The sequence below is a fragment of the Betta splendens genome, chromosome 19 (assembly GCF_900634795.4).
Source record: "Betta splendens chromosome 19, fBetSpl5.4, whole genome shotgun sequence".
Classification (NCBI taxonomy): Eukaryota; Metazoa; Chordata; class Actinopteri; order Anabantiformes; family Osphronemidae; genus Betta; species Betta splendens.
The window spans coordinates 6,804,809-6,832,645 of NC_040898.2; the positions used below are offsets into that span (position 1 = coordinate 6,804,809).

At 41.6% G+C, this 27,837-nt stretch overlaps 1 protein-coding gene across 4 annotated transcripts; it reads right to left on the minus strand.

Annotated features, from left to right (window-relative positions):
- Window positions 1–115: 115 nt before the first annotated feature.
- mprip (myosin phosphatase Rho interacting protein) lies at window positions 116–27,837 on the minus strand. Of its 4 annotated transcripts, XM_055504256.1 has the most exons (25): window positions 26,884–27,837; window positions 23,354–23,431; window positions 23,080–23,145; window positions 19,001–19,152; window positions 18,844–18,928; window positions 18,583–18,745; window positions 17,932–18,376; window positions 15,906–16,032; window positions 15,015–15,119; window positions 13,390–13,446; window positions 12,898–12,966; window positions 12,712–12,801; window positions 12,327–12,436; window positions 11,610–12,165; window positions 11,321–11,458; window positions 7,260–9,833; window positions 4,586–4,733; window positions 4,337–4,454; window positions 3,447–3,606; window positions 3,218–3,325; window positions 2,993–3,079; window positions 2,724–2,886; window positions 2,406–2,491; window positions 1,973–2,045; window positions 116–1,029 (listed from the first exon to the last, which is right to left on the minus strand). In XM_055504256.1, the coding sequence occupies exons 1-24, from the start codon at window positions 27,004–27,006 to the stop codon at window positions 2,013–2,015; spliced, it is 5,841 nt and encodes a 1,946-aa protein (XP_055360231.1). In that variant the 5' UTR covers window positions 27,007–27,837; the 3' UTR covers window positions 116–1,029; window positions 1,973–2,012. The 4 variants fall into 4 exon arrangements, with proteins under 4 accessions (XP_055360231.1, XP_040924382.1, XP_055360232.1 ...); XM_041068448.2 differs by lacking the exon at window positions 1,973–2,045; XM_055504257.1 differs by lacking the exon at window positions 1,973–2,045 and having other exon boundaries at window positions 9,774–9,833; window positions 26,884–27,833.

The window sequence follows — 27,837 nt, forward strand, 5'->3', positions numbered from 1 at the left end:
AAACCACAAAGGATGTTCAGACAACATAAACTTTAACTTCAGAAGTTGGTAACATTCATTTCATTGTACAAGAGCAGAAAACAGACTAGAAATTTTAAAACACACTTGAGCTGCGAAGGGTGCAAAAATATTTATTGCTAATAAACCTGTAGTCACTTGGTGTATACTTGCTTTATATTTACAATAAGAGTACAGAGGAATGGGAACGTGAAAGAAAAATCCCAGCCATTTAAATAAATACAAAGGGAACTGCCACTGAACAAGACTACAAACATGAACCAACTCCAGCAACTCCTATACAGCTGAACCAATGGTTGGAGTGAGAAAAAAATATATATGTCAGTGAATCTTATTAATACGCTGTCCTTCCATCAGTAGCTCAAATCGATCCAAGGACTACAGAGAACATCTATGATGTTAATGTATATTCAGGTGGCAAAGCAACATGGTAGTTTGAGTCAGATGAGCACTTAGCTTGTTGCACAGACAACGCTTCCACCTGTGCTGGCATGATGGCGCGATAACATGCAGACATGAACGCCAGATCCATTCCTATGCTTTTGTTATGCAACTATTACTCACTGATCAATATGTAGTTGTGCTATAACCATTAAACATCACATTTATGCCTTCTGGCTAGCAACAGTCTAGGGAGTTAAAACAGTAGCTTACACACTCAGTTTTAGTGTATGCATGACAGATGCTCAATTAAAAACAGTATTTACAGTAAGACATGGCAGCAAAAACAAAAAAAATGTCACAGTTAACTGAAGTGCATTGGAATGCAAACTCTAGACATGAATTTCAAGCTTCATGTCGTGTTTTTTTGTTTTCGTTTTTTTTTGTAATAATATACGATCTGTGTTTGTGGCCAGTGTGTAGTGTTACTAAATACAGAGCTAAAATCTAGTGGGCTTCTAAGCATGCAGCAAGGCAGGTCGACATGATGCATCACTGTCAGAACTCCTTAGTGTCCTTGTTTTCAAACAGGTGGAGTCTCTGCTCCGCTGTCAGCCCTTCCTTTAGGCTCTAGAAGTAAAACAAAACAAAACACGTCAACGCTGATGTAATTCACTGTATGTTTACGTGACGTACACTTTCTGCACATGCAGTGTTTCCCCTGTGAGTGTAAATCTGTTGTCACGCAGTGATTAAATCAGGAGAGCCCACACACCATATGACATTTGTCTGCATGCACTAACACACTGTACAGGATGGAGCCCCAAAACTGACAGAAGCCACTAAATTACTACATATTTGAATTTGTTCTACGTATCTAAGAAAACAAGATAATAATTTATCATGATTAATTAATTATTTTCCTGGAAACTGCTTTTTTCCTGGCTGCTAACATTTAGTACTGATTATGACTTTCTTCCTTTCAGTGGCACAGCCTCTGTAGAACACAGATCGATACTGTGTGTTTGTGTTTAAACACTTATCAGACCGAGTAGTTCCTTTGGCTGTCTCAATGCCATTAACTAGAAAATAACATATTACACAGCTAAGCTGAATTAACAACTCAGGTTCTGAGTCACTAGTGAAGAGCTGAACTGCTAGCAGCTAATGATTTAACACTTACAGTACAGTCAGTTCACTAGGAAGAATTCATTTAAAAGTTTAAAATATTGTTTGTACTAGGTTTGAAGTATTTAGAATGAAATAAATAGATTTTCATATTGCTTTCTGTATTAACATTTTATCTGTCTAAACTGTTGTGGCTTTGGGACTCCACAGTTCATGTCAACCCAATAAGCAAAAATAAACAGTTAGTAGTTCTTTAAAAACCCAGCGATGTATCAGACACACTCCTCAAGCTGATGTCATTCGTGCTTCACTTTCATGCGTCCGTAGAGTGGCAGAACTGTGTATACTAATGTGAAGTAGTGACTCAGTTTTCTTGAGAGGATCAGGGGTGGAGGGCAAGAGGATGCGTTCAAGCCACCTGTGGGTCAGTTCTCGTTCGGTTTACCTAAAAGAAGGGGGAGGAGGCCTACACGTCCTCAGCAGCCCTAACTGTCCCAGGGCATGTCACGACTCACAGACTGAGGGTAGAAGGTGGAAAACACACCAGTAAGTGTGTGTTACAGTTAACGGACTATAGTGTGAGGCAAAGACAATCCAACGTCTGCAATTGTGATGGTGCCAAAAATGGATAAATAAAATTCAGGCCAATGGAAACAGGGAAAATGATTTAACACTGTGCTGCATGCAACATTGAATGTGACCTGTAGATGGCAGCAAGTCACTTTAAACTTTCGTGGGGGAATGCTGTCATTGCTGAATCTGCTGCTGCTTAAGCAAAATGTAGCAAAAGGTGATGCCATTGAAATCCTCAAATTAATGCCAACATTAGGATGAACAACTGGTTTAAGTCCTAACTGGCCTCTTGACTGAGCACTGACCTTTGACCTCATGGTGCGTTCTGAGCGTTTAGCTGCAGCGGCTGCCATCTTGAGGATGTCAGGGTTGCTTTTAGACTTCATAATGTCTAGGAGAGAAAATGTGTTTGAGGTAAAACACAAGGTCTAGACTATGCTAATTTACTTCCCACATGATGAGACTCATCACAGAAATTCCTCAATAAAAATATGAATCATTCAAATTCAAATCATTATTTTACACAATCAAACAAAACACCTTACTGCCATTGCAGGTAAAATTGCCAACATGTTCCTGCATGAATTGAATTCTATTTATGCATGTATCCTCTGTCTTCTTACCATATCCCCCTCGCTCCACCTGCTCCGGCGAAGGCTCCCCGAGTGCCTCGTGAGCCAGCTGCAGCTGGTCTCTAAGGCGGCCCAGGTCTCGCTCCGCTTTAGCCTTCACGATGCTCAGCTCTGTGTAGATGTCCTTATACTTATCTGTTGCATATTTCTTGTCCTGAAAACACAAGTTAAGAACTTCAGTCGAAAGGTATCGGTTTTCACTTAGCTCTAAAAAGGGGCACAGGAGACAAGAATGGGAAGAAAAGACAAATAAAGCTTACTCTTTGAGCAGATTGGAGTTCATCTTTCAATGAGTTAATTTCCTGCTTCAAATACTGGACCTCAGACTCCTTCACCCTTAGCATCACCTATAACACAAGTAATTGACAGAAGAGATTGTGAAGCATGGTTTCTGGCCATTGAGAGACTGAGGACAGCTGCTTTTGTGTTTTAAATTTCTCTGTTTCAGTGTGGTTTGCTTGAGCAATTATTCACTTGATTCCTACCTCTAACTCATAGAGTTCTTTTCCCTGTATTGTGCTAGTGTCCATTCCCTCCTCAGATGTCATTGAACGCATTTTTGTGATCTCTGCTGCTAGACGGTTGTTGAGCTCCTAGGAAATGCCACAAAGAACAAACTTAGAGCAGTTGGGCAGGTGTGCCTTCACAATGTTCAAATATTAGTATACAGGGAAGTTGTGTGTAAGAGTGAAGGACAGGGCAGCGTGTTTGCACCTGGTTGTGTGCATTGAGCTCCTGGTTCTCTCTCTGACACTGCCTGAGGGCTTGCCTCTCAGCCTCGAGTGCCTGGGCCAGATGGGCGTTTTCTAGGCACTTCTGGGAATACTGCTCCGATAACACCTCGATCTCCCGCTGAAACGAACACAGCTCCTCCCTGAAACACAACACAATGTCACACTGAGGGAAAATATAATAACTGCAGAGTTGATTCAGGGGCAAAAGAGTGCAAATGAATCGAAGCATCTTAGCTCTGCTCTAACAGCTGATTTTCATACACGTGTGGCCAGAACAAAGACTCAGTAGGTTGGGCCAGTGTCTGTGATTCTAGGTTTAGCAATGTTGGATATCCCTTTCTTCAGCCCTCCATCACTGAAGCTAAGCCAAACAAATGATCCTTTATCCTGGCTGAGTGAGTGGCACATTAGAAAATATATATACACACACCACAAAAAAATTTAAAAAGCAAGGAGAGAAGAATTAGTAGATAGGTTGACATTGATTTACTGTTAACACATGTACTTTTACATGCTTGCTACAGCACACAAGGGATAGAGAGCATTTTACCATGTCTTGTAACACATCTGCATGAATAGGATACCTAGTATATCCAAGGTCAACCCGACAGCTCTAAAATGTATTTCTGACTAGTGTCATCCTCAGAAGTTACAGCTACACTGAGATTAATAGCAATGGAAAGTCTAACTAAATTAGCCAACATATCTGAATTAAGCAAATAACTGCACTGGCTTAATACGATATAATATACTAGCAGAAAACATCTGTTTGCCTAGCACAGATCCTATCACAGGTAGGGAAATGTAGCACTGATCTTTTTATGTAGCATTTCACACATTGTGATCCCGCTCATGTGAGGGAAAACGTACTCATGCTGCCTGCGGATCTCCTCTATGTCTGCGTTCTCTGTGTTGCTGTTGGCCTTGCGAGCCTTCTCCAGCTCCTTCTCCAACTCTGTCCGATGGGCGTTTTTCATCGCTTCAATTGCTGATGACAGGCAAAAAAGTTTTTGAGCACCAGTATGAACGTTTTGCTTTATATTTATGGACTCCGCATGTAAATCCTGAATGCATTATAATACTTAAATAATGGAAAACGTTTTCTTATAATTCATTTACCAGCAATTGTGGCTGCTGTCTCCTCTGCCAGTAGCCTTTCTTTTTCGTCCTTAAGGTTCTCCAGCTCTCTCTGGTGTTTCCTCTGCAGCTCGTCTATCACCTTCTGATGAGACTCCTCCATGGCAGCAAAGCCCCTCTCACAGGTAGCCTGTGTCAAAGGAAAGCACAGTGCACCCATGCAAGTGTGAGCTCAAGGGTCAGCTCCACACAACTTCAAAGCTCCTGCCGACCACATTAAAACAAGACAAACATACAGTGGCTTCAATGTAAAAGAGAACCCTTAAGTTAATGCACACTGTGTTTTAGATTGATCCTTCTTTACAATGGTCAGATAAATCTTTACAGGTCAGAGCTGAGGGAAGAATGAACTGAACAAAACAACACCTTGTCCAGCATAAATGTGATCTAAAACTGAAATGATGGTTCAACCTATAGATTGATTTAGAATTATTTGAAGTTTAAACTTGAGCAGCTTTAGAATAACTTTAGAAGAGTGCAAAGATCTGAGGATGACACTTCCCATCCAATTTGATGGAACTCTCAACAAAGTGTGCAAACTACAGGGTCGTAAATACGTTCTGAAACCAGAGTAAAGCATCCATCGAATTGCAGCAAGTAGCTTGCAAGCTACAGCTTGTTAGCCACGAGCAAGTTGAGCCTGTGTGAGTACAAGAATTTGGGAATGGCAGGGTAACAATACACTGAAGAAATGCACAGACAATGAGAAACGAAAGCATATAATCGCCATTTCCTACTCACAGCGATGCTTAGCAAACGCCTATTCCAAACTTATTGAACAGAGGGGGCAGCTTGTCAAGATAGCATCTTTGGCTGATAAGGAGAAAGGGGGATCAAGACTTGGCCAAAAAATTCCCCATTGTGGGATTAATAAATTTGTATGCCATTCTATCCTAAGATAAGACTCATTAATACACCTTCAGATACAATCAACGCACTGATGTTATAACTACAGTGCAAATTACCACAAGAATAGATTTCTGTAGCCTTTTCACCAGCCGACCCAAAACCCAGGCCTGCATCGTTGCTCGATTCACTAATAGTTCAACTAAAGATTTAGTTCATCACTGTGCTCTGGCCTGTGTTCTGTCTCTCTGCTTCAGTCCACCAGGGGAAATGGTCCAGAGTGTTTTCATAAGGATAAAACACTCATGCATGAACCCACTGTGACAGGGTGGAAAGTCTCCCCCAAAGAGCAAATGTAAACTTCCTGCTCTGACAGCAGATCAAGCAGCACATTAATTCGGAAGCGTGTTGTGCAATATATCTTTGTGTTTAAATATATCTTGGGTCATGGGACATCCTGACACGAACCGACTACTCCGATACACCAGATTATCTGGTTAGCTAAGACGCAAGTTAAACCAACTGTTAAGCATCAAATCAACAGTCAGACCAAAAAACACAAATCTGACTATTAGTTTCTACTACATTACTGTAAATGTCATGTAAATTGACTCTAAATTTTGGCAGATCACATCAAAGTGTACCAACCTAACTATTTTTGTTTATCCTACTACCACATATAATATTGTATATCACCAAAAAACATAAACCAATAATAAACAGTTTCTTATTAAAACACTTTGCATGTAACCTATTTTGGCATATCTCCATCTTGCATCTTTGTTCGAAAGCTGCATCTTTACACAGTTAATAACAGGTTAAGTGTGTAGAGACTGTTTACCAAGTATGAACCAATCTGCTTGGGGTGGTGCAGTACTATATGGCTAAATTAAAGTTTTAGTCTGGTGAACGCTTGAAAGATCCGATCTCATTCTTCCCTCAATTTTCATTTCTCAAGTGTGTCAAGCCAGGCTAATAGTTCTTATATCAATACATTTTGGCTAATGCCATAACTATGCAGGAATTCCTTTTACCTGTACTGCACTGGAAATTTTTAAAAGCTATGTATTTTATTTTGACAAAGTAACTTGAGCCAAGAACTGCCTACTACTGCCTTTTTCTAACTGCTTTGCACCTAAATACCTTTATCAGCGTATACAGTTGTTGATACAGTTGTCAATTTGTCCAGTATATAGCCATTTAAATAAGTATAACAACAATGAGATGAAGTTGAAAACTGTTATTCAGAGACAGAGTGTGGGGATTGCACCTAAACTGTTAGTAGAAACAACAACAGGAAAAGAGATCTGACCCTTAACAATAGTATTAGCATGGCCCAATTAGATCTAAAATAAAAGACTGGCTTTGGTCATTCTAAATCAATCAAAAGCTTAAAAACAAGGGTCACCTCTTTGCCTTAACACAAACTGCAGCAAAGCTAAGTCAGAGTTAAGCACAATGAACTATTAAGTGAGGAACACATTTCATAACAGTAATTGAAAATTAATTCAGTCAAATCAAATTAATATTTTTTGTTACTCGTAATTCACTTTATCGATTATTGAACATTCTGCAACGGTGATGAAACCTGACAAAATGGGTTCCTCATTGCCAACTGCAGCATTAGTGATCACATAAACCTAAGAGGGGGTTAGTGTCATGCAACAAAGAAGCAAAGTTATTAACAGAACGAAGAGAGTGGGATGAGCAAGGAGAGGGGCATTTGGGGAAGGAAGGAGGATCTGGAAATGCAACAAAGGAACACAAGGCATCACAGATGGAGGACGACAAAGACAAGGAGCGCTTCCACCTTCAGGTTTTCCAGCTCTTTCTCGTATTTCAGCTGTAGAGTGGTAATGTCACCCAACTCTTCACGCCGTCTCATTTCTTCGGTCATGACCGAGACCTGGGTCACCAGCTCTTGAATGCGCTCCTTCAGGGTTGAGGTTTGGGCCACAGGGTATTGTGAGGCGCCGCCCTCGTCCACGGAGGTCCTTTCAGGACTTGCTGCACTCATTATTCTTCTTAGTTCCTCCATTTCCTGATTGAATCGCTCCATAAGGTTTGCCCTTTCCATCTCATGCTTTTTCTTGAGGTTCTCCATGCAGTTAGTCAAGGAGTCAATCTCTTTCACATTTTCTTCAGCGCGTAGACGCAGCGTTTCGCCGGCTTTAGCGAGTTCCTGCTGTAATGCTTCAGTTTCCTGTTCGTAGCTGTCTTTGATTTCTCGAAGCTCCTTCCTATGTTGCGCGATCATGTCCTGAAGCTCAATAGTTTTATCCAGTGAATCGATTGGTTCTCCTTCAATGTGGATCAAGGTTTGTGGGCCTGTGCAGGCTTTCAGAGAAGTCTCAGATGCATTTTGAAGTTCTTTTAGTTTGGACTGGAGATGACAAATCTCTTCCCTTAATTTAGGGCAATTTGGACAGTCAGAGCTTTCACTCTTGCTTCGCTTCAATTCTTCCTCATGCTGGACCTTCAGCCTAATGGTCAGATAAGACATGCATGTTTCTTTGAGGGCTTCGAGCAGATATTCTGAAGACGGCTTCTGTTCTTGACCAAGACAAAAACCTGCTAGGACTAAAGAGAGAAGCTTCTCGTTTTCGTCCAGTTTCACACTGGAAGCAATTTGCTTCAACAGATTTGACTTTTCCTCCAAGGTCTTCGTTAGCTTGCCAAAAATGATAGCGTTTGTATTGTTAGTGAGCCAGCTGTACATGTAGGTGAAATCAGTCTCAGTTACTATCTCACTTTCAACCTCTGCTTGTGGACACATCCCACTAATCAACAACATCAAGCGCTTCTGTGCAATCATCTCTTCAGCCACCTCTTTGCAATGTCTATACCAGTTTTCATCCTGTTGTGCTTCATTGGTGCTCAACAGATGGCTCCAAAATTCTGCCTCCACTATCAAACTCTTGTCTTTCTGACTCACAAAAACTGACTCTCCTCTCAAAAAATCAAATAAAGTGCTTTTTAAATTACTTAGCATTCTCTCTATATTAATATCTACTCTTGCCAACATCTTTACAACCTGAGTAACTGCCTCAGACCTCTTATCAATCTCTTCTACTACTTGCATTTTAAGTCCTTTTGTATCAACCTGCTTGTCTCTTGCCTCAATAGTCTCACTAATTGTCCTTTCAATGCTACCAGTCTTCATTTCTAACTTTTCTTGCAGCATTCTTGTTTCATTTTCTGCTTCTGCTAGCTTTTCTCTAACAACTTCCTCAGACTTCTGGTTTAGTGCACTTAGTTCATCGTTTCGGACTTTCAATTCCACACAACGTTGCTCTGCAGACTGAAGCTTTGCCTCGTTTTCAAGCAGCTTTGCTTGCAAGGCCTCCAGCAGCTCTTTTAATTGATCTTTTTCAGGGTGTAACTCCTCATCCTCATAATACGTCTGGAACCCAAGACCTTTAAGGGTGGCGTCTTTCAGCTGCAGCTTCTTCTCAGTGTCCTTAAGGGTATTGCCAAGTTCCTCTAATGTAACAAGAGCTTCATGGAGTCTCAAGGATTTCTCATTCAGCTCCCTTTCATAATATTCCCTGTCTATGGCACTAGCTTGGTTTTCAGCTAGTTCAGTCTTCAGTCTTTTCAGCTCCTCCATCACCATATGAGGCTGTTTGTTGCCCTGCTGGCTGTTCAGCTCAGCTTTCAATCTGTCTATTTCTCTGTCGGCTTCAGTCAGCTGGTTCATTATCTCTTGATATCGTTGCTGTAATGCCCCATTTTCATTCGTTAGAAGTTCAGCCTTCTGAGACAGCATTGCAATTGTAATTTCATTTGTCTCTGAATGGTTTTCAATTTTTGAGAGGGGGCCATAGAGACTTTTGTGTTTTTGAACCCCCCCCAGCAAATCCTCCATGGTGAGGAGGCGAGCTTCATATTCACGGATACTTTCTCCTGCCCTGGCTAGACTCTTTTTTATCATCTCATTTTCTGTTTCCTGCTGGTACTTCCAGGTCTCCAAGAGCTTCTCAAGTTCATACTTCTCCGTTTCTTGAGTACAACTATGGCACTTCAACACTTTTCCCAATTCTGTTAAAGTGAGAGGGGTACCAGTTATCACGTCTTCTAGTTCTTGAATTGCTTCTGCGCTGTCCTGGAGTAAGAAGGTAACAGTTCTTTGAACAGGTTCGGGGGAAGGTACCTCCAGAAAGGTTTGTTTTTCGGGGTCAGAGAAGTAAGGTTCCTTGATGGGGAGGTGAGAAAGCGAGAGGCCAAGCTGTGCCTGCATATTGCGCTTTTTCAGCTCTTGCAGTTTTAGGAGCTCTTTTGTCTCCTTGTACTTCTTTGTTAAACTCTGTGCTTGAGAACTAACCAGTTCGGGCCTCTTCGTCTGGGGCGTCACATCAGCCCCTAGAACCAAAGGGTGCTCCAGCTTAGAAAAGGGGACCAGACAGTTTGTTAACACACTGCAGGGGAGACACAAAGCTTGCTAATAATTCTGAGCATTATCTACCCAATAATTTGGCTCTAATTTTAAATAGTTACATTATAATTATACATCCCATATGGTAATCCCAAATTATTTAAACCAACAGTGATTAAAATCATTAGGTGATATGATGTAAAATAAAAGCAAAGCAAAGAGATTCAATGGCTGAAGTTAGTGAATCACAACAGAGCATGCACATTAAAAGGTTAAAGGTTACTTCATGTGGTAAGTACTGCAATATTAGTTTCAGTTGAGTGGTGTACTCAAGAATGGAAGGCATACCAGGTCCTACAAACATTTCAAAAAGGTTCTCAACTGCATGTTCACGTCTCACACCAAAGCAAGACTTTTCTGTGTGGAAATAATTCCTTGTTATTTATCTAACTTATATTTACAAAACAAGTTTTTAAACTATTATAAATCATGAGAAAAAGATCCATACCATATTCAATAGTCACAATGTGATGCAATATTTGTAAACCATTAAACTAAATAAATAATCTAGAGTTCACACACTTCCATATCCATCCATTCAGTATCACACAAGCACTGAAATTCATTCAACACCAAACAGCTACCATTCAACTAGATTCATTGTTTGTTGACTGAACAACGAATGGATAACAGCAGTTAATAGGAAATAAGAATCTGTCATCCATGCAAATAAGTAGACAACAAGCCAGGAGATTATTATTCAGACATGTTGAGTCGAACATTTCAAGGAGTAAAGCGATATAGACAATGGTGATGAAGGATAATATCACTGTAAATGAACATAAAAGGAACCTAAATAACTATAATAATGTATTTAGTGGCAAAGCTACTACTTAAATTTATAAACAACTGGTGTTCCTTTTATAAATTACCATTTTTAATAGATAGGTACACTCACAAATGTCAATGGTAAGTGCAAATATTAAGAAAAAGTACAAGCACATTGCTTAGAGTATCGCTCTTTCATTTGAGTAATTGTGAAAATGTGATTAATCAATTAATTATTCATATAAATTTTTCAGCCTAACTTATCTTATTGTAGAATTATAAAACAATCGTGCAGAACATGACAGAATATTCATCCTCGTTTTCCATTTAGAGTGAAATAACCCTTTACAAGTCATATGAGCAAACAATGACCTGTTATATTTTAATCCATGATCAGTACTGAAGTAGCTGCTAGCATGAGTTCAGATATTGTAAAGTACTATGACACAGAGCAAAGAGATTAACTAGTAGAAGCCAATTTAGTATTAATATCTCAATGTTTTATTCACATGCAATGAACTCATGCAAAGGCACATATCTGTAGCCACGTTGTTCCTTCAGTGTCAGTTTGGAGTTTTTTTTACGGTAAAACATGCACAGAATGTTACATGATGGAGAGAAAATACTGCTGAAATTAGCATTAAAGCTAGTTTCCGTCAACAACTTACCGGTGAGATGTAACCTGTTCGGACATCTTGCTCTCTGTCCAGAGCTGTTCTAAGCTGGAGCTCAAGCTCGTGCTTGTGCTTGTTGGAGTCAAGGAGCTGCTGGTGACAGCTCTCCAACTGTGCCTTCAGGTCTTCTATCTGCAGGAGCAGCCAGAAAATGTTTAATTAGTTTAAGTAATGCTTTATTCAAAGTGTGTGCACTAATCTAATAAACCTAACACTGTTTACATTTAGCAAAGTAGCTTTGTGATTAATAGCTAAAAGACACTATATTTAATAGCAAATGTACCCCTTGCTTGTAATTCTCCAGTAGGTGTTCCAGCTCTGCAGTATCTCCGGAGTGCACCGGGGTGGGCAGAGGCACTCTTCTTTCCTCACGTATGGGCGTCTTCTCCACCTGTCGCCAGTGTTGTTCAATCACCTCCTCCACCCTCTGATTCTTCTCCAAAGATGTGGGACCTAATGAATCGACCTCTCCACTCTCACAGTCTGATCTCCCTCCTCCTTTACCAGACGTGAGCTCTGCCGATGAGCTGGTCACGGACTCATACCTCTTCCGCCTCTCTTCCCTTCTCCTGCTCCACTCGAGGTCTCCTAAGTCTGTGTGGAGGTTCTCTGCCTCCTGTGCCCGCTGTTGAGCCAGCGCTTGAGCGATGGGCCTGAACTCTGCCCAGTCAAATGTCTTAGAGCGCCCTTCTCGCCTACGTTCACGTGCCCGGCTTTTTATGACCCCCGGTGTAGATTCTCTCTCTACAGACGAGGCCTCGGATGATGGGGATTCTTGGGTAACATCTGGTCTAATAAGGCCTTCTAAAGGAGAGAAGGTGCCATGATCCTCCGTTGAGCTGGAAAGCAGAGAAAAGGTGTTCTATGATCAAAACTGCACTCAAATCTAAGAACACTGTGTACAAAGGGTCAGTACAACAGGAATGTTTTGTCATATTTCCATGTACATAAACATAATACATGCAAATAGAAGTCAAACTTGTGAGGAGAATGTACCAACCTTGCCACATCAGGGGCAGTGGAAGGTCTGATGTTCTTCATGACTGCTTGGATCCAATTCCTGCGTATACCTGCTGTCATGGCTGACAGAGTATGCACTCCTTCCTGGGTCTAAATATTTACACAGTTTTGCATGTATTAGACCATTGTGAATCACGTTTGGATTAATTTATTGATTGAACATTTGTCATGTTCAACATGACAATCTTAATACAAATGGGTGATACAGTTTATTATTATGACACTTAAAAACAAGTTTCTTTAACATTTGCTTACAAAATGTATAAGTTTTATGAAAATGTGCAAACCTATTTGCTGCAATATCAACAAATCAACATACAAAGACAACCATTTTTTCAAAAAGGCAACCGAGTGAAGACTCTTACATGTATTTGGAAACCATAGTTGCGCTGAGCCTGATATTCGGTTACATTGGAGCAGGAAGTCAGGTCAATTTCACCATCCAAATCAGAAGCCTGATAAAACACAAAGTAACAGGGCAAACATCAAGTATTGTGCCATATTTATACTGGTATGATAAACTGATAATGAAATAAACGCAGTAAGCTCACCTCCTCTGCAATTGAATCCTTGTAGTATCTCAGGCTGTGATCTGTCAGAACAAACCAGTACTTCTTCCACTACAACATGACAGAGAACAGAGTAAGCTGGGGTAGAAGATAACACCCTAAGAAGTAGCATCTAAAGTACTGAAAGTGTAGGGAAATTAAACTGCATTCCCACATTGAACAGCCAACTCCGTCCGTCAACTAAACCTGCTCAACATGGTAGCATGGTTTTCTGTCTACATATGAAGTACATGCGTATTTTAAACCTGACTCCACCCTCGTCTTTTAAGTCCATTGAAGATACAACATCAAAGTCTGACCACACCTCTGCAAAGGCCATAGAATGTTACAGTCATTCAGAGTGATTCGGTTGGCTTTTTGAACAATCCTTTAATAGACAGGTTTCTCATAAAAGCATCATGTGTTCAACATGTTAATCTGTCTATTTGCTAAACCCTTTGTTTTCACTTAATTCCTTTAATCTGAGTAGAGTACCTGTCCTTGTTCATCCAGTTTCACCATCCAACCTTTCTTGAAGTTCAGCAAATCTGGCTAAAATAAAAAACAACAACAAAAGAAACCACATTGAGAAAACCATCTTAAAGTAATGTGAGAATAAAATCTGTACCAGAAACATGCTCAATGATTTAGAAGCAGCTAAAGACAAACCTTTTCAGTGACCATATAACAGTAGATATCTTCAAATTACATTAGACAAAACAGTTTAAACAACAACTTTCCAGTTTAAAGTAGCTAAAAGCCAGCTCTCAAATGACAATGGCAATGTTGTCAGTCCATAAAATGTAATGGTTTGCAGATACACATGCTCACTCAATTAGCTAACGGAAGAAGTTGACCCCAGCATTGGCTCAGACAAGTAAGAACCAAGGACCAGACTGTTTAAAGGCCCACTGGCTAGGGACAACTTCTGCCATACTTGCTCTAGTTTTGTGCTCCTGCAGCTGAAGATGCAGAACCCCAGTGCTTAGTACTGTTCTAGTCTGATGTGATCACCCAGTGGGGGAAAAAACGCTGACACACATGTGAAGAGTGACCTAAGGAAGCAGTGGGTTGAATGCGAGCACACACAAACACACACGCGAGCAAGCACACATCACTCTTTCCCAATCACGGCACACAATGGGTGTGATGAATATACACAGTGGGCAAAGTCTGCGGACAGGGAGAGGGAGCAGATTGAGTTTAACCTGGTGAGCAGTTGGGGAGGAAGGGGCAGCCCTGCACCCTGCAGCATGGAGGGTTTGGCCTACGACATCCATACCGTGGTACCACCACCCCAAGACCAGAGAAACATTTCAATCATCATTCAAAAAATACACCGATAGCAAGTCTTCTAAAAAAAATAAATTAAGAAAGCAACCCTGAAGGCACTAAAAAGTACTTTGTGAGAATATATTTTCTCAAGGGTTTTTATATATTTCAATCTGCCATCTAAGCCCCTCTCCAGAAACCTTTCTCAATGTTTAATTCTCCTTAACCTGTCATTTAACTGAATCCAGCCTCTTAGCTACAACAACAAGCCTGTGAACTCCCTGCTAAAGACCAAACACGGATGCTAACCCTGGATCCTGTAGCTTAGTAGAAACAGGGAAGGCTTTGTCTTCTGGACCACAGACAAACACACTAACCTTAGTCAGAAGTATTTGGCTGTCATTTATTTATTAAACACTTTATCAAGAAAATTTAGATTATAATTTAAAAAAAATCATGTTCTTGAATCAATCATCTTGAAAAACCGCACCCATAGTCCTCTTGTACAATATCAGACCAATAAAGAGTAATGTGGTATTTGTGATGCGAGTACAAGCACAACCGAGATACAAGTATAAATAGTACAGAAAACATAAAGACAGCCAAAGGATGATGGCTGTGGATATTTATTAACAAATACATCTGGCCAAGAGCATCTTCCATGGAGATTTTCTCTTTATAAACTAATAACAAGCACAGTTTGGTGACAAGGAAAAATAATTTCATCTGTAAGAACATGTAGGTGACTTGTGTTTATATGCTTTTGAGAGTTACGGCAGATGCCTTCCAGACGAACCCTGGTCGTTGCCAAGGATGTTTTACAAACCAAGCCAAGAGTAAACACTCACCGTCATGACTGACTCAGTGGTTCTTCTGTCAAGGGACTTTGCCCTCCTCAGAGGGGGCAGGGTGGAGGGAAAATCCAGACCCTCAGCCACATCATGCCTCTGCTCCTAGATAAACACAAACATATATAAGTCACCATACATTGTTTTTATTCCTGTGTAAATGTAAATTGAATGAGTGGGTCTACATCGAAATTCAAACAAATATAAGCTTAAAACACCAGCTTTTTGTGTGGAGTCAACTTAAGAAACTCAATCACAGAACATTTACTGTATACAACTTGACTTCCTGTACTGTAAATTCTTGATCTTAAGACTAACAGATTATGACTGGGTAAGGCACAAAATGCAGCAGCTTCTTAGTGTCCATTATATCTGTTCGAGCCCTTTAATTTCATGTATGCCAAAGGTCTTGGACAAGGACAAAAACATAAGTTTTAACAATGTCCAACTGTGGCTGTGTGTATCAATGTGTTAGGTCTTTGGGCCGTTCTATCTGCACACAGAGGGCTGGGGTGGGAAAGGGAAGCATAATCACCAGGGGAATCCCACCACAGAATGGAAACTGGAAATGAATACAGCACACACTACTGACCTCTGACCTACAACCAAAACAAAGGCAGGACAGAATGAGAGAGATGGAGGGAAGGGGGCTAGGGTGAAGGAAAAACAGGAGGGGTTGTAGTGGACTGAACTACAGTAAAAAATAAAAAACAGATAAAGGAAAACCACGCTGGTCAAACTGAATCTGAGATCACATCTTTTCTGCCTTGTGATGTGGTTTAATACCAATGTTTACAAGTTCCAAAGCAACTATTGTAAATGGCTGTACAATGTAAAGTGTAAATGGCGACAGTGTTAGACTGAACAGACACACGTGTGTAGCAGTGTTACCTCTAGGTGGAAGCGCCTGTGCTCACTTCGACCCTGTCTGGCTCCACTCCTCCCCGACTCCTCCACCTCCATTTTCTCTGCATTCTCCAGTTCCAGGGCCTCAAGCTTCTCAATGACACCGGAGCGACTGTACAGGCAACATAAAGATGCACACAGTGAAGATAAACAAGCAGTCAATTTAGTATTTACAGTACTGATGCTAATAAAAGCCACTAGGCTTGTGTCAAAGATTATTATTAGTGCATTTATCTTTTCTGATTCACAACTGAACATCAATAATACTAGTTCCTAACTAGGTTGGCTTATGCCTCTGGGGGGGGGGGGTCTTCTACAGCAAAATGTTCCTGCTAATCTAAATGACAAGGTTTTCAAACACAACATGAACCTTGAGCTCCCCACTATGGATACTCAATAGGATTATGTTCAGGTCCAAGTTGCTACATACTCTGGGGCATTGGGACTCCCGTGTATCCAAACAAAAGTCTGCCTGCAAACCCCCAGGGGAGCTGCTAATGATTTTGGGCAAATTTGAGCCTCTCTTTAATGATATTACTTTGTGAACAAGGGCGGCTTTCTTGGTCAATGACCTCAAAGACCAGTTCAGAAGCAGCCACACCAGCAACATTCATCTTGGAAGAGCTCAATGCTTGTACTCCACAATCTAAACCACAACCCATGTCAGCCTATGAAGTTATATAAAAGCAAGAAGCTGTGAGTAATTGCATTAATGTGTGTAGTTCCAGTATGGTCCTTAAAAAATAAAAATTTTTGAAATCTAAGTAGATCTGTAATGATACAGTATGTTCATATCTTTTTAGCTGTCTGAAATCATTTTACAATCGCACTTTGTAACTAAGAATTATTCTGATGCTTTGCATGGGAAAACAAACGTTATAAAGTATGTGCCTGAAAGAGGTTGAATCCAAGATTCGATATTAACTTCTGTAGATATCAAATGGTCTGTGGAGAGTGTCTGCTTAGTTAAATAGCAAAGTGGATCAAATGAACAGTGGTTCAGTAATGTGTTTGTGCGGATAGTCCTCCCATTTTCCTTTCATGCCCAGTTTGGATGGAGGGATGGAGCAGGAAGCTGGCTCTGAGGGAAAAAAAGATGACCCACCCCCACTTCTCCCACTTGTTTGTTTCAAATGTTGCCATCTATGGTGTGTATATGAGCCCACTTAGCCAACAGCACAGGGGCTGTGAGGTGGATTACTGCATGTTTATACAGCCTATTTTTACAGATTATTAAAAATCTAACCCAGATAGGATTTTTAGACACACACATAATTTTCACAGACATGTAAAGAATAGATGTAATAAATGCAGAAATGCCAGTGTCCTTGTTTGACCAAACACAGCCTGTTTTCTTTACAAGACAAAAACAATACTGCAAGACTGCACTCATCAAAAGCTTTGTACGTTAGTGGAGGGTGTGTGTGTGTGTGTGTGTGTGTGTGTGTGTGTGTGTGTGTGTGTGTGTGTAAATGACTTTAAAAGGATAAGCTAGTGGCTCAAGTATTTCCAGACCAGTGTCGGTAGCACAGAGCAGAAATTCCAAGAAAGAAGTCTACTAACCTGGTTCATCAGGATAAGTGAGACACTGATTAAATTCCTTACATGTCAGTGAGGCTAAGAATACCATTTCCTCTGCAGCCTGACCTCTGTGTTAATGCGTTCTTGTTTAATTTAAGCCTCAGCAGAAGGAAAAAGATCCTAGATCAGTAAAAATGGGCCTGTTTAGTCTGATAGGTTGTGACGTTTATGTGTACATAATGACATGACCCAAACATCATCTGGTAGTCTAATGTGACTGTTGCACAGAAGATGAGGGTCAAAAGGAAGACTCCCTACACATGAACCTTTTTACTGACAAAAGAGGTGTAGAACGTAGTCTGTGGCATTTTGAAGCTATACCTTTGCAAAATAAATCTTAGCTTCTGCTGCATACATTCTGATAGGTATCCAGCCCTTATGCAGGGCACCCAACAACAGAAAATGGTGGAAGTGACCGTTGAATACTGACCTCCTCTCGGGGCTGAGAACAGCCTCCCTCTGCTGCCTGTCTGGGCTCCTGAACCGGCTCCTCCTCTCCGCCTTCCTGGCCTCAGCCTCTAAGCGCCTGGATCTTGGCGTGTCCTGGTGGCTATAGGAGTGGCTACCTCTCTGGGAAGCTGGGTGACTGTCAGTGCTGGTCACTGTGCTACCGCTGGCATCCGAGTCCAGCGAGCTTACTGAGCCGCTGATGTGGGAGCCATTGGAGAGCAAGGAGCTGCCTGAGGGGAAGGGATCGCTGGGGGCAGGAGAGAGGCACCGTGGGACACCTCCTAGGCTGGAGCAGGAGCCCGTAGGTGAGAGCAGGTCGCTAGATGCCTGGGGAACCGAGGCGTGCAGCGCCAGGCTACCCCGGTCCACCTCGTCACCATTAACCGAACTGGCATCAGAGCTCTGACTCAAAGGCCCACATTCACCTGGACAAGACAAGCAGATGGTTGCAAACATGTAGTTGAATGCAAATAATCATTTAATACACCCTGGATCAGATTTGTGTAGTATTTTTATGTAGTTCTCCAACATAATAATCTGTTGTTGTTTTTGTCCTAAATTACAATAAATTAAGTTTTTGGCACCATTGAATTTGCCCAGATGTGAAACAACATGTTTTCTTCCTTCTTACCTGCAGGGGAACCTGGAGGGAGTTCAGTAACAGCCCAGACTGCGGCCCCATCAGCCTCTCTCTGGTTCAACTCTTCCTGCCAGATTATGGAGCTGGAGTCTGGAACTTTCTCAGCCTCAGGGATACCAGAACCCGTTACCGCTACCTTGGCTGGGCCTGGCTCCTGAAGGGAAGCGTGCGAGTCAGTTACACGAGATAAAACACGGGGAGGTTGAATAAGACGAGTGAAGACAACTGTTTGCGTGTGACGCAAGGGCTCACCTGGGAAGTTGTAGGCTCTACCTTGCGTTTCTTCTTCTGGTTCTGTTTGTTGGTTCGGGGGTATACGATCAGCTGATCACTCCACCTAAAAAAAATAAATGTGATTCACAATTGTGTACATTGTCTTATTGCTTCTATGGTCAAGAAGGCAGCTTACCCATTGATGATCTCCTTATTCTCGCCTCTGATGAAGTACTCTTGGTCAGGGGTGATGATGCACAAGGAGTTCTTCTGGCCTGTCTTGGGCTCAGCATCAATGACGTCTGTACAGCTGTTCATGTTTACCGTGCCCTGAGGCAACGTGCTTGGCTACAAGAAAAGCATTTTAATTATTTTATATTGTATAATAGCAAATCTAACTTAAAATAACTGAAAACAGCAACAAGAATAACCAAAATGAAAACAAATATACAATACCATAACACTATAAACACGAAGCAGACAAGTTCAATTAAACAGAGCATAAAAATAACAATTGTGGAAAACATATGGATTGAGTGACTGATTTTATTCATGTCCATCTTCTGCTGTGGTTTCATATTAGACCACAGAACTAAAAAGATATCATTTAGATTATAGCAGTTTGAAGAATTTAAAATACGAGGGGAAACATGTCTGCAGTTTTCCACAGAAGCAGCTTTTTCCTTTTAGTTCTTCATCTGTCTTATATTATCAGAGGTGGATTTTAGGGCATATCAGCCAACACTGTGCGCACACTGTGCTTTATCATTAGCTCACAATAGTAACTAGGCAAATCCTTTCAACTGTAGTGCAGTAAGTGATAAGAGATGATAGGGATTGGATGCAGGGTTCAAGTTGCTTCATGTGTGGGTTGTGTCTGCTTAGGAAAGCAGCTCCACACTGACACATCCACATAGTAAGAAATCAGAACCTTAATTTAGGACTTTTAGGAAGATTCTTTTAGCAGTGGAACTACTAGAAGGATTCTGAATAATTCCAAGCAACTGGGTCACAATTGGTACATTGATGTAGGTTTACTGGATTGTCATTTGAACCTGACAAGTTATCGTCTTGTTAACATCACAGCACCGAAATCCCCCAAGCTTCCTCTGCAAACTTTCTCTGGGTCTGCTCTGAATCCTGTGGCTTTGTTATCAGGCTTTGCTGGGTTATGCCTGCTACAGATGTAAAACAGGTGCTGGGTCTCATTCCAGCTCCTTTTAAGGCCACTGAACACAGATCCAGCTTTATTAAGATCTGCCTGTAAACCCCTGGGAGCTGCCAAATATGGGAATTATACTGTGTCACATTCAGAACTCAGACGCTGCAGTAGCAATTTCTCCATTATAAAAAAAAAAGTAATTGAATTAGTAGTAGTAGTACGTAGTAGTGAGCTACTCGCTAAACTTGCACGACCAACTGTAAAGACTAATAAAAAGCTACTGACATTTGTTTATTAACTGATTAGTCCATCAACTGAAGATTCTCAAAATGAAGATGAGACCTTCTTTCTTTTCCATAAGAGCAAAATGAATGGAATATATTTTCAAGTTTTGGACTTTCACATTAATCCTGGATCTTCTTCTATTTGAAGAGTCTCTTCTGAGACAAAAACTAGTCCGAACACAAACAAAAGACAACGTGGCACAATGCCAGTGATGAGTCTGTGTGTGTGTGTGTGTGTGTGTGTTGCTGTTCGGTGGGGATTTCTAGACTCTTACAGGTCTCAGTGCTGAAAAGTGGCAAAGCAACTTGTTGCCTGGAAACTGTTCTCTGCTGCTGGCACCAAAACAAAGGAGATGTATCTGCCAAGGCTACCATTCAACCCCAACTGAATTGTTGTTGGTTTGATTTTTACACAAATTCAATATCCTCCAATTGTGTCGGCCTGCCATGGGGCTCACTATTTTTAGATTCACTAGGGGGCATTATTAAATGTTTCTCCTCACAGACTGCTTCTGCGATCTTAGGTCCTGAGGCTGACACGACAGGCTTTGAAACACAAGTACGAAAACTAAAACAATATAGAGACGGACAAGTTTGTGCTACAACCTTTTTATGGTTCGACAATAAATTGTCTAAACTAAATAAAAAAAATAACAGGGAAAAAAAATAACGGTTGTCCACCCAGTCCATAAACAATCAACTCTCCAAGAGTCTTTCACAGGCTGAGCCAAAGGCAAGTCCACCACAGGATGCTCTGGAGACTGGACCACTCTTTTATGTGCTTCATGTTTCCAGACACATTACCCTTTCAAAACCTCTCTCAGACGGGAACCATCAGTGTAGCTTCTTCTAACACTGTCTACAACCAGTGAGTATTAAAAAAAAGCTGCAGAAAAAGAAAGAAAACAGTTAATTCCTGGCACCACTGTCAGCACGTTCTCATGGACTTTGAACTTTTGACCCTCGAGCTTTCAGGGTGGTCTGAACAATTCTTTTCTGGAAGAAAATGTCTTTCCAATAATTTGATGCCATGTAAGTAGTTAGCAAACCGTTCCTAAATATAACTGTTCAATTATCAGGTCGGGCGCTTGATTGTGGCAGACCGTGCATGGAATGTCTGGGTTTGGGGCATATCTGACGTTTTCGCTGTGGTTTTTGGGGGCCACGGCTGCCTTTGCTTCTCCCTCTCTATGGTCCTGGGGCTGAAGGCTCAGTGCAGTTCACCAAATAAGGGCATTGAGGGAGGAATTTAGACGGGAGAGCATCTTTCCCTCATGGTGAAAATAGTTTGGCTTTAAGAGGCCATTGCTTCAGATAGCACTGTGCTGTCTACTGGGCAAAAAATAGCAGCAATGTCATCACTGCCTTGATGTAGCTCTTGGAGACAATTCAAGTGTTTAGGAAAAACTGTTTGATTTAAGTGCTTTGTTAATTGTACAATCTGTACTGTTGAGTACAGTGAAAGGCCTCTTGATTAACTTTTCTTATCATACTCAATCTCGTATAAGCATGTACTCCCTAGACTCATTTTTCTACATAACTTCATGAATACATGGAAACAAAGACTTGCATGGAATCTTTTATGTCATTGGCAAATTCGTAGATGAATCAGAATCTGTCTGGAGCTGTTTTTTTTTTAATTTAGCGATATGTTTTTCTTCCATTGTATAAAAGCATTTACCTCAACAATGACCTCAAACGGATCATATCTGCCCTCCACTGGTGGCTTGAGACACTTTGTAAACAATGATGAGTTGGATGAGATCAAGAATGAAAATGGTGTGTTATCAGCTGCAAGGTTTAGGAGAGTTCCTACCCTTAGGCTAGAGCACAAAGAAGTCATTTCCATGACCCACTTTTCCTGCTTTGTGAAGGAGATGAAAAGAGCAAAGGACAATGAGGCAGACAGTTTTGGAATAGCTCTTACAATGAGAGGAAAACACAACTGCACAGCAGCCTGGGTGTCACTGGAAACACATTACACAGTGGAAACACGCACACGCACTCACCAAACGCAACACGCAAGTTTCCTCCCTTTGTCATCACTGGCAACACAAAGAGATTCACCAAATGTGACTTCAAACGACTGTCCTCCACACAGAGGACTGGATGTGCTCCCACACAATTGGCTCATCTGCTTTTGCTTCACAGTCGTGGATCTCTAACGGACACGGCTAAAAATCCTGGTGTAGCTTCTTAATATGAGTGTCTGCATAATTCTGACTGGCACAAAGTGCGTTACCCACAGCGAAGTACTCCAAGCTCGATTCTGATCACTCAGTAGAGATTAGGTCACCCATGTCAAACTACCACTACAAGCACAATCTTCTAGTGGGCACCGGTCATTTTCTTGTCATTCGCTGCATGCTTTAAGGAGTCAAACATAAAGTTTAAAATTCTGTTTGGCAACCAATAGTTTAATTAGTTTGAAACATTACTTTGCAAAAGAGCTGCATTTGACAGATTTAGGCTACTTGTAAGTGGAATGGTGGCATTAAAACGTGTTGGGGCTGTATGGTAATCAGCAAAGTGCATCAAAAAAAAACTGCCAGAGAGGAGAAAATCTTTATCAACAGAGCATCAGCTGTTTTCATACCCACAGCAAACATGTCTGTGGTGCAAGAGAGTTTTTGCTTGTTTGTGTTATGGCTTTAAAGTGGCCAAAGTATTCTTGATTTTATAAATCCAAATGTAGGCCTCATTATGCAGCAGCACTTCTGGCCTTTACAGTACAGGCTTATTTGAATGTAAAGATGTTGCATTCATTCAGTATTAAGGTCAACTGGCCTGGGATAGGGCAGGGGCAGAAGCCTGCGATGTGCTACTCACCGATTCATCCAGGGCAAAGCGCAGACAGCCATGCTCGTACAGAACAAAGAATCTTCGCTGCCATTTCTGTTTGAAGAAAATTTTGAAATATCACAAAAAGGAGGAGGTTTAATGAATCACACCCAGAATAACTTTGTGCTCATTATGAACAACTTTGAACTAGCAAATTAAATAAACCCCTTTTTATGATAATATTAATCAACAGGAACATAAAATCAAATAGTATAATAGCTATATTACATGCAAACATATGGGCCTATAGACATGCTCTTACCCGAGATCTGTGCATAGGATTATCAAAGTCAGTTCCTTCAGGGGCCAAACACAGCCATCCACCATAAATAGGTTTAGCCTGCAAATGAGAGAGAAAGAAGGGAAAAAAGCAATTAAGATAATCATTAAAACTGAAACCAAGTGCAAATTAGGGGGGGCATGGTGTAAATATGAGAGAAAGAGGGGCCTTCTGGGGTCCAGATGTTTCCTCTGTTCTCACAGGACATGGTGCTGCTAAACACAACCAGTTAGAGAGCATTCTGGTATAATCAGCTTGGTTTGATGACATGCTTGAGTGCTTCTCTTTTCCTGTTTTCCTGCAGCAGATGAGACCGGTATGACAAGCGTAGACAGACTGATAGACTCGTGGAAAACACAACAAAATGGTGGAAAACACGTACATAAAAATGATTCTGACTCTCACAAAGTGCCCATTTTACAGAGGCAACGGTTCAAAAGCCATGCAAGCGCATAAACGTGGCGCCTTTGTAACACGAAGCACTAGCCCATAGGCCCTTTAAACCTACTGCTCTGTGCTTACATCAACGCTAACAATCTCTAAGTCCAAACCATTAGAAGGCAGCTCTAAACATTCACTCCCCCACCTCTCTCACAAACCTTAACTAAAACGTCTCTGCCGGAAGACAGAAGGATCTTATTATTAGTCTGCTGTTCTAATATCGGCCCTGCTGCTGCTCCATGCCACTGCTTGCCTGCCAGAAATCTATATGTGCCTTGCTGATGCATGTATAGACGTGTCATGTGGTTCTGATGAGCTGAATCCATTAAAAATAAATATGATAGAGGGCCAACGTGAGTCAAATCAATCTAGTAGTTTGTCGAATGGAAATAGTACTAATGCTCTGTCCAGCACAGAAATAGACAGATTAAGAAGCTCTAGAGAGAACACTTTGTGAGGAGAGGTAAACACGGAGCAGCTGTTTTCTAAAGCTCATAAAAATAATAACAGACACACATATGCTCGCACACTTACAGAAAACGCACAATGGCACAAACTTCACCTCCACTAATCCAGCAGTGAAAACCCCACCAAGTGGCTAAAATCAATGCTCATTAGACCATAGGACGAGAAGCCACTACTCTTCACCCTCATGGTATGCCGTGTAAAACTATTAACTGCAATTTAACACTAGTTTGTGTACTACCTAGTTCAAACCTTCCAACAGCCAGACAACTCAGTTGGCACAACATAAACATAATTATATCATTAATTACATAACACACTGTGATGGGTTGTGGAGTCATGGGAAATGAATTAGTGTGCAAGCAGATGACAGAAAGTTGGCTTTGCTTCCTCGCTGTCGCACAAAGTATTTACGAAAGGCTGAACTACTATAGTATATGAGATGGATTAATGTAAAGTAAAATGGCAAAGGTGAAAGTAGATTTGCTAGCTTCATTTTATTTGCGTGCAGTTTGATCAGACACTGCTGTAAAAGTCATGTTATTCGAACAGTGATCCTAATTATTAGTCCCTCTCAAACAAACGCTGGCTGAGTTATGAACACAGGAAGCTTAAATTAGTCTAGTTAGGTTGAAGTGATAGCGGCTCTCCTTGAGCAATGAGAACCATTTCAAGACAGCCCATAAATGCACTGAAACATTTGGAACGTGTTAAAGCTATAAGCTGTGTAAAGGTTAACTCTTCACTGTATCCACTCTATCCAACAAGGGGATGTTGAGCAGCGGCCCTGTGGGAACCCCACTCGTTTCCCCACCCCACGCTTCCTTTCTCTCCCTGACTCCTGTTCCCACTCCTTAAAGCGTCATCGCATCCCAGCCCGACTTTCTACAGTTCCCCCACTTACTCATAAAGTTCAGTCTGGCTGGATGCTCCATCATTGTCCTGCCTCCTACCACCACTTCTCTCCAACAAACTGCGATTGTCTTTCTCTTCACCAGGGAGAAACAGCCAGGCCAGATTAACTTGGCTCTCGAAGGGATAACAATTCATGTAGCTGCGTCAAACATTTGACAACAGAACTGAAACTACTGGGGAAATAAGAATTCACTCAAACAGAAATTAAAAAAATCACTGGGGGCTTCAGCAGCAGCCCCTCCCCCACGTCACCTTTTACTCAAGTCGTGCTGAACAAAGACATTGTTTATACTGGATACTGTCCTTCCGACATCTAGCTCTGATCCCTCTGCATGACTTTTCCATGTGGGCTATCTGTTTCAAAGTTGTATTCACAGTATATAGCGCCCTTCAAGGCCTGAATATCATGCATTTAATTTGGGGCTCAAATTCGCTTAACTAAATGACCTACTCATGGTGTTCTAACATGATTACACAGCTGTACCAGAGCTGTCATTTCACTGGGCTATTGAGTTTATCCCCTTCCTTTCAGTTTGTTAACACTTGGAACACTTTACAAAGCCTAACCCTCACCTGTTACATAATACAGCTTTAGGCCAATAATGACCTGGTGCATAGCAGTAACTAGCTTAAGGACTGCTCATATTGAATCTCTATAAAACCTGCTTGTGCAACTGAGCTGCCAGCTAACAGCGCGGATAAGTGACAGACTGGAGAGGCTTTCAAAAAGCCTGCGGGCGACTGAGACGACGACAACTGATAGTGCATGAATTGAAACGGCTGGGGCAGTAAGCCTGTGTTGCTGCTTTGCTTGTGAGTATCGTCATAACGACTGTGGGACAGAGTGTGAGCAAGGTCAAAGAGAGATTAGAGGAAGTGATGTAACCAGCTTTCTAGCCTGACTCAGGAGTTGTGCATTTAAAGGGTTAACCTGCAATAAATCCAGCACAGCAAGAGATACCCTCTAGAAAACAAGAGAGCAAGCATGTGCCCCCACACACTGAGGTGGGAATACGATGCTGACATTGTTGTTTGGCTCCCAGAATACATTCAAGAGCCCATCAGCTGCAGTAAATTGGTTCTATTCCAGAACACAACAGAGACTAAACTGACAATATTGAGAGCGACAAAGAACAACTGATAAAAGATGCTTATAATATGACCTTCACAGCCATGTGGAGCATCACTTATGGTCATCACTTGAGTTGACGTTAACCTCCACATAGTGACTGCTAGTCTGCCCGGGGGTCCATAGTAAAACAAATAGCAGCTGTGGGTTACATGAATTTCTGAACCATAAATGAAAAGCAAAGTCTGTTAGTTTGATTCTAGCAAACTTTACTTTCTCTAATCTGTTACAACAACATTTGGGGGGTGGGGGGTGGGGGGTGGCGGTGGTAGCTTGAGGCTGATTTTACCATATACAATTAGGTCTGTGACTTTGACAAACATCCTCCTGTCATTACAGATGAAATGTAGCAGATAAAAGGACAAGTAACGCAACACATCTGTCACTCAGATTTACTCAAAGGACTTGATTAGCTGGTTACAAAGCTCTCCGCCAATAACTATTTCCCATTTTCCAAAATGTGGCAGCAGCAGTTTCATAAGTGAATTATATTAACTTTGAATTAGGGAGGTCTTAAATTAGCTGTGGGAAAAAAAGTATTTTATTTCTTTTTTAATCTTACCTGTGTCAAATCCTGATCCGTCAATAGATGCAGCTCCCTCGGTTTGAAGCAGTTTTGACATTTACTTTTGTTAAAGAAGTTCGCCTGAAATTTTCTGCAGGGGTTTTCTTTTGCGGCAGACATTCTACTTCCTCGACTATAAAATCTCCGGGAGTAACTTCTCGTGCGTTTTCCAATCAACACCGAATAATCCCGCCGTCTTCTGGTCTGTCTCGTCTATCCCGACTACGAAAAAAGCTCCAGCAGGCAAAACGGCCGCGCATGAGTTAAATTGCTTAGATGCGAGGTTTAAATCAAGCCCATGGCTTGTTTGTTTAGTTGTATCCAATTGCTTCTCCTCAATAAATAATTAGCTGCCATCAAGCCAGCCTTCTCATCACCCGGCCAGTGATGAATGCTTTTCAGTCAGTGGCCTGCGACCACAAAGCGGGGAGGCGAGAGAGGTGGCTAGTATCCTGTTAGCTTGCCAGTGGATTCCCAAATCAATAACCCGATGGCGCACGCCACATCAACAGCGTGTGCAGCTATTTTAAGGCTTGAGGCGATCGTGTCTATGAAGTAACAACGCACTCCTACGTGTCAGACCCAGCCCTCAAAAAGCTTGCAGTCCGGCAGCGGAGCACTATCCCATTCGCAGCAGTCAATCCATGCGAAGTTCATCCAGTGCTTCTGTGCTAGGCTACGGCTTGCCCAGTTAGCTAGCTCGCACATAGGTTAGCTAATAAAACCTCCTCCTGGCTTGCGTCTTCAACTTGACTTTTAAGGAATGAACGGGCAGCAAAATTAGACGGCGTCCGCGCTTTCCCCCCCCGCGTCGTGGCGCCGCATGCAGAAAAAGCACCGCTCGGTGAGTCACAGGTGACAAAATAAGTGTTTAGGGCTCGGTTCCATAACTAGCCTGGTTAGCGGCAATAGGTTTATTTTCTTCTCTTCCCAACAGAGCGAGGGGGGGAC

Bases quoted from the DNA above. Each gene is read 5' to 3' on its own strand.
- mprip (XM_041068448.2), bottom strand. From the start codon at position 27,006: ATGTCTGCCGCAAAAGAAAACCCCTGCAGAAAATTTCAGGCGAACTTC. The intron at 23,146-23,353 runs GTAAGAGCATGT...TTCTTCAAACAG, and splicing joins ATCCTATGCACAGATCTCGG to AAATGGCAGCGAAGATTCTT. The intron at 11,459-11,609 runs GTACATTTGCTA...CTGCTCCTGCAG, and splicing joins TGGAGAATTACAAGCAAGGG to ATAGAAGACCTGAAGGCACA.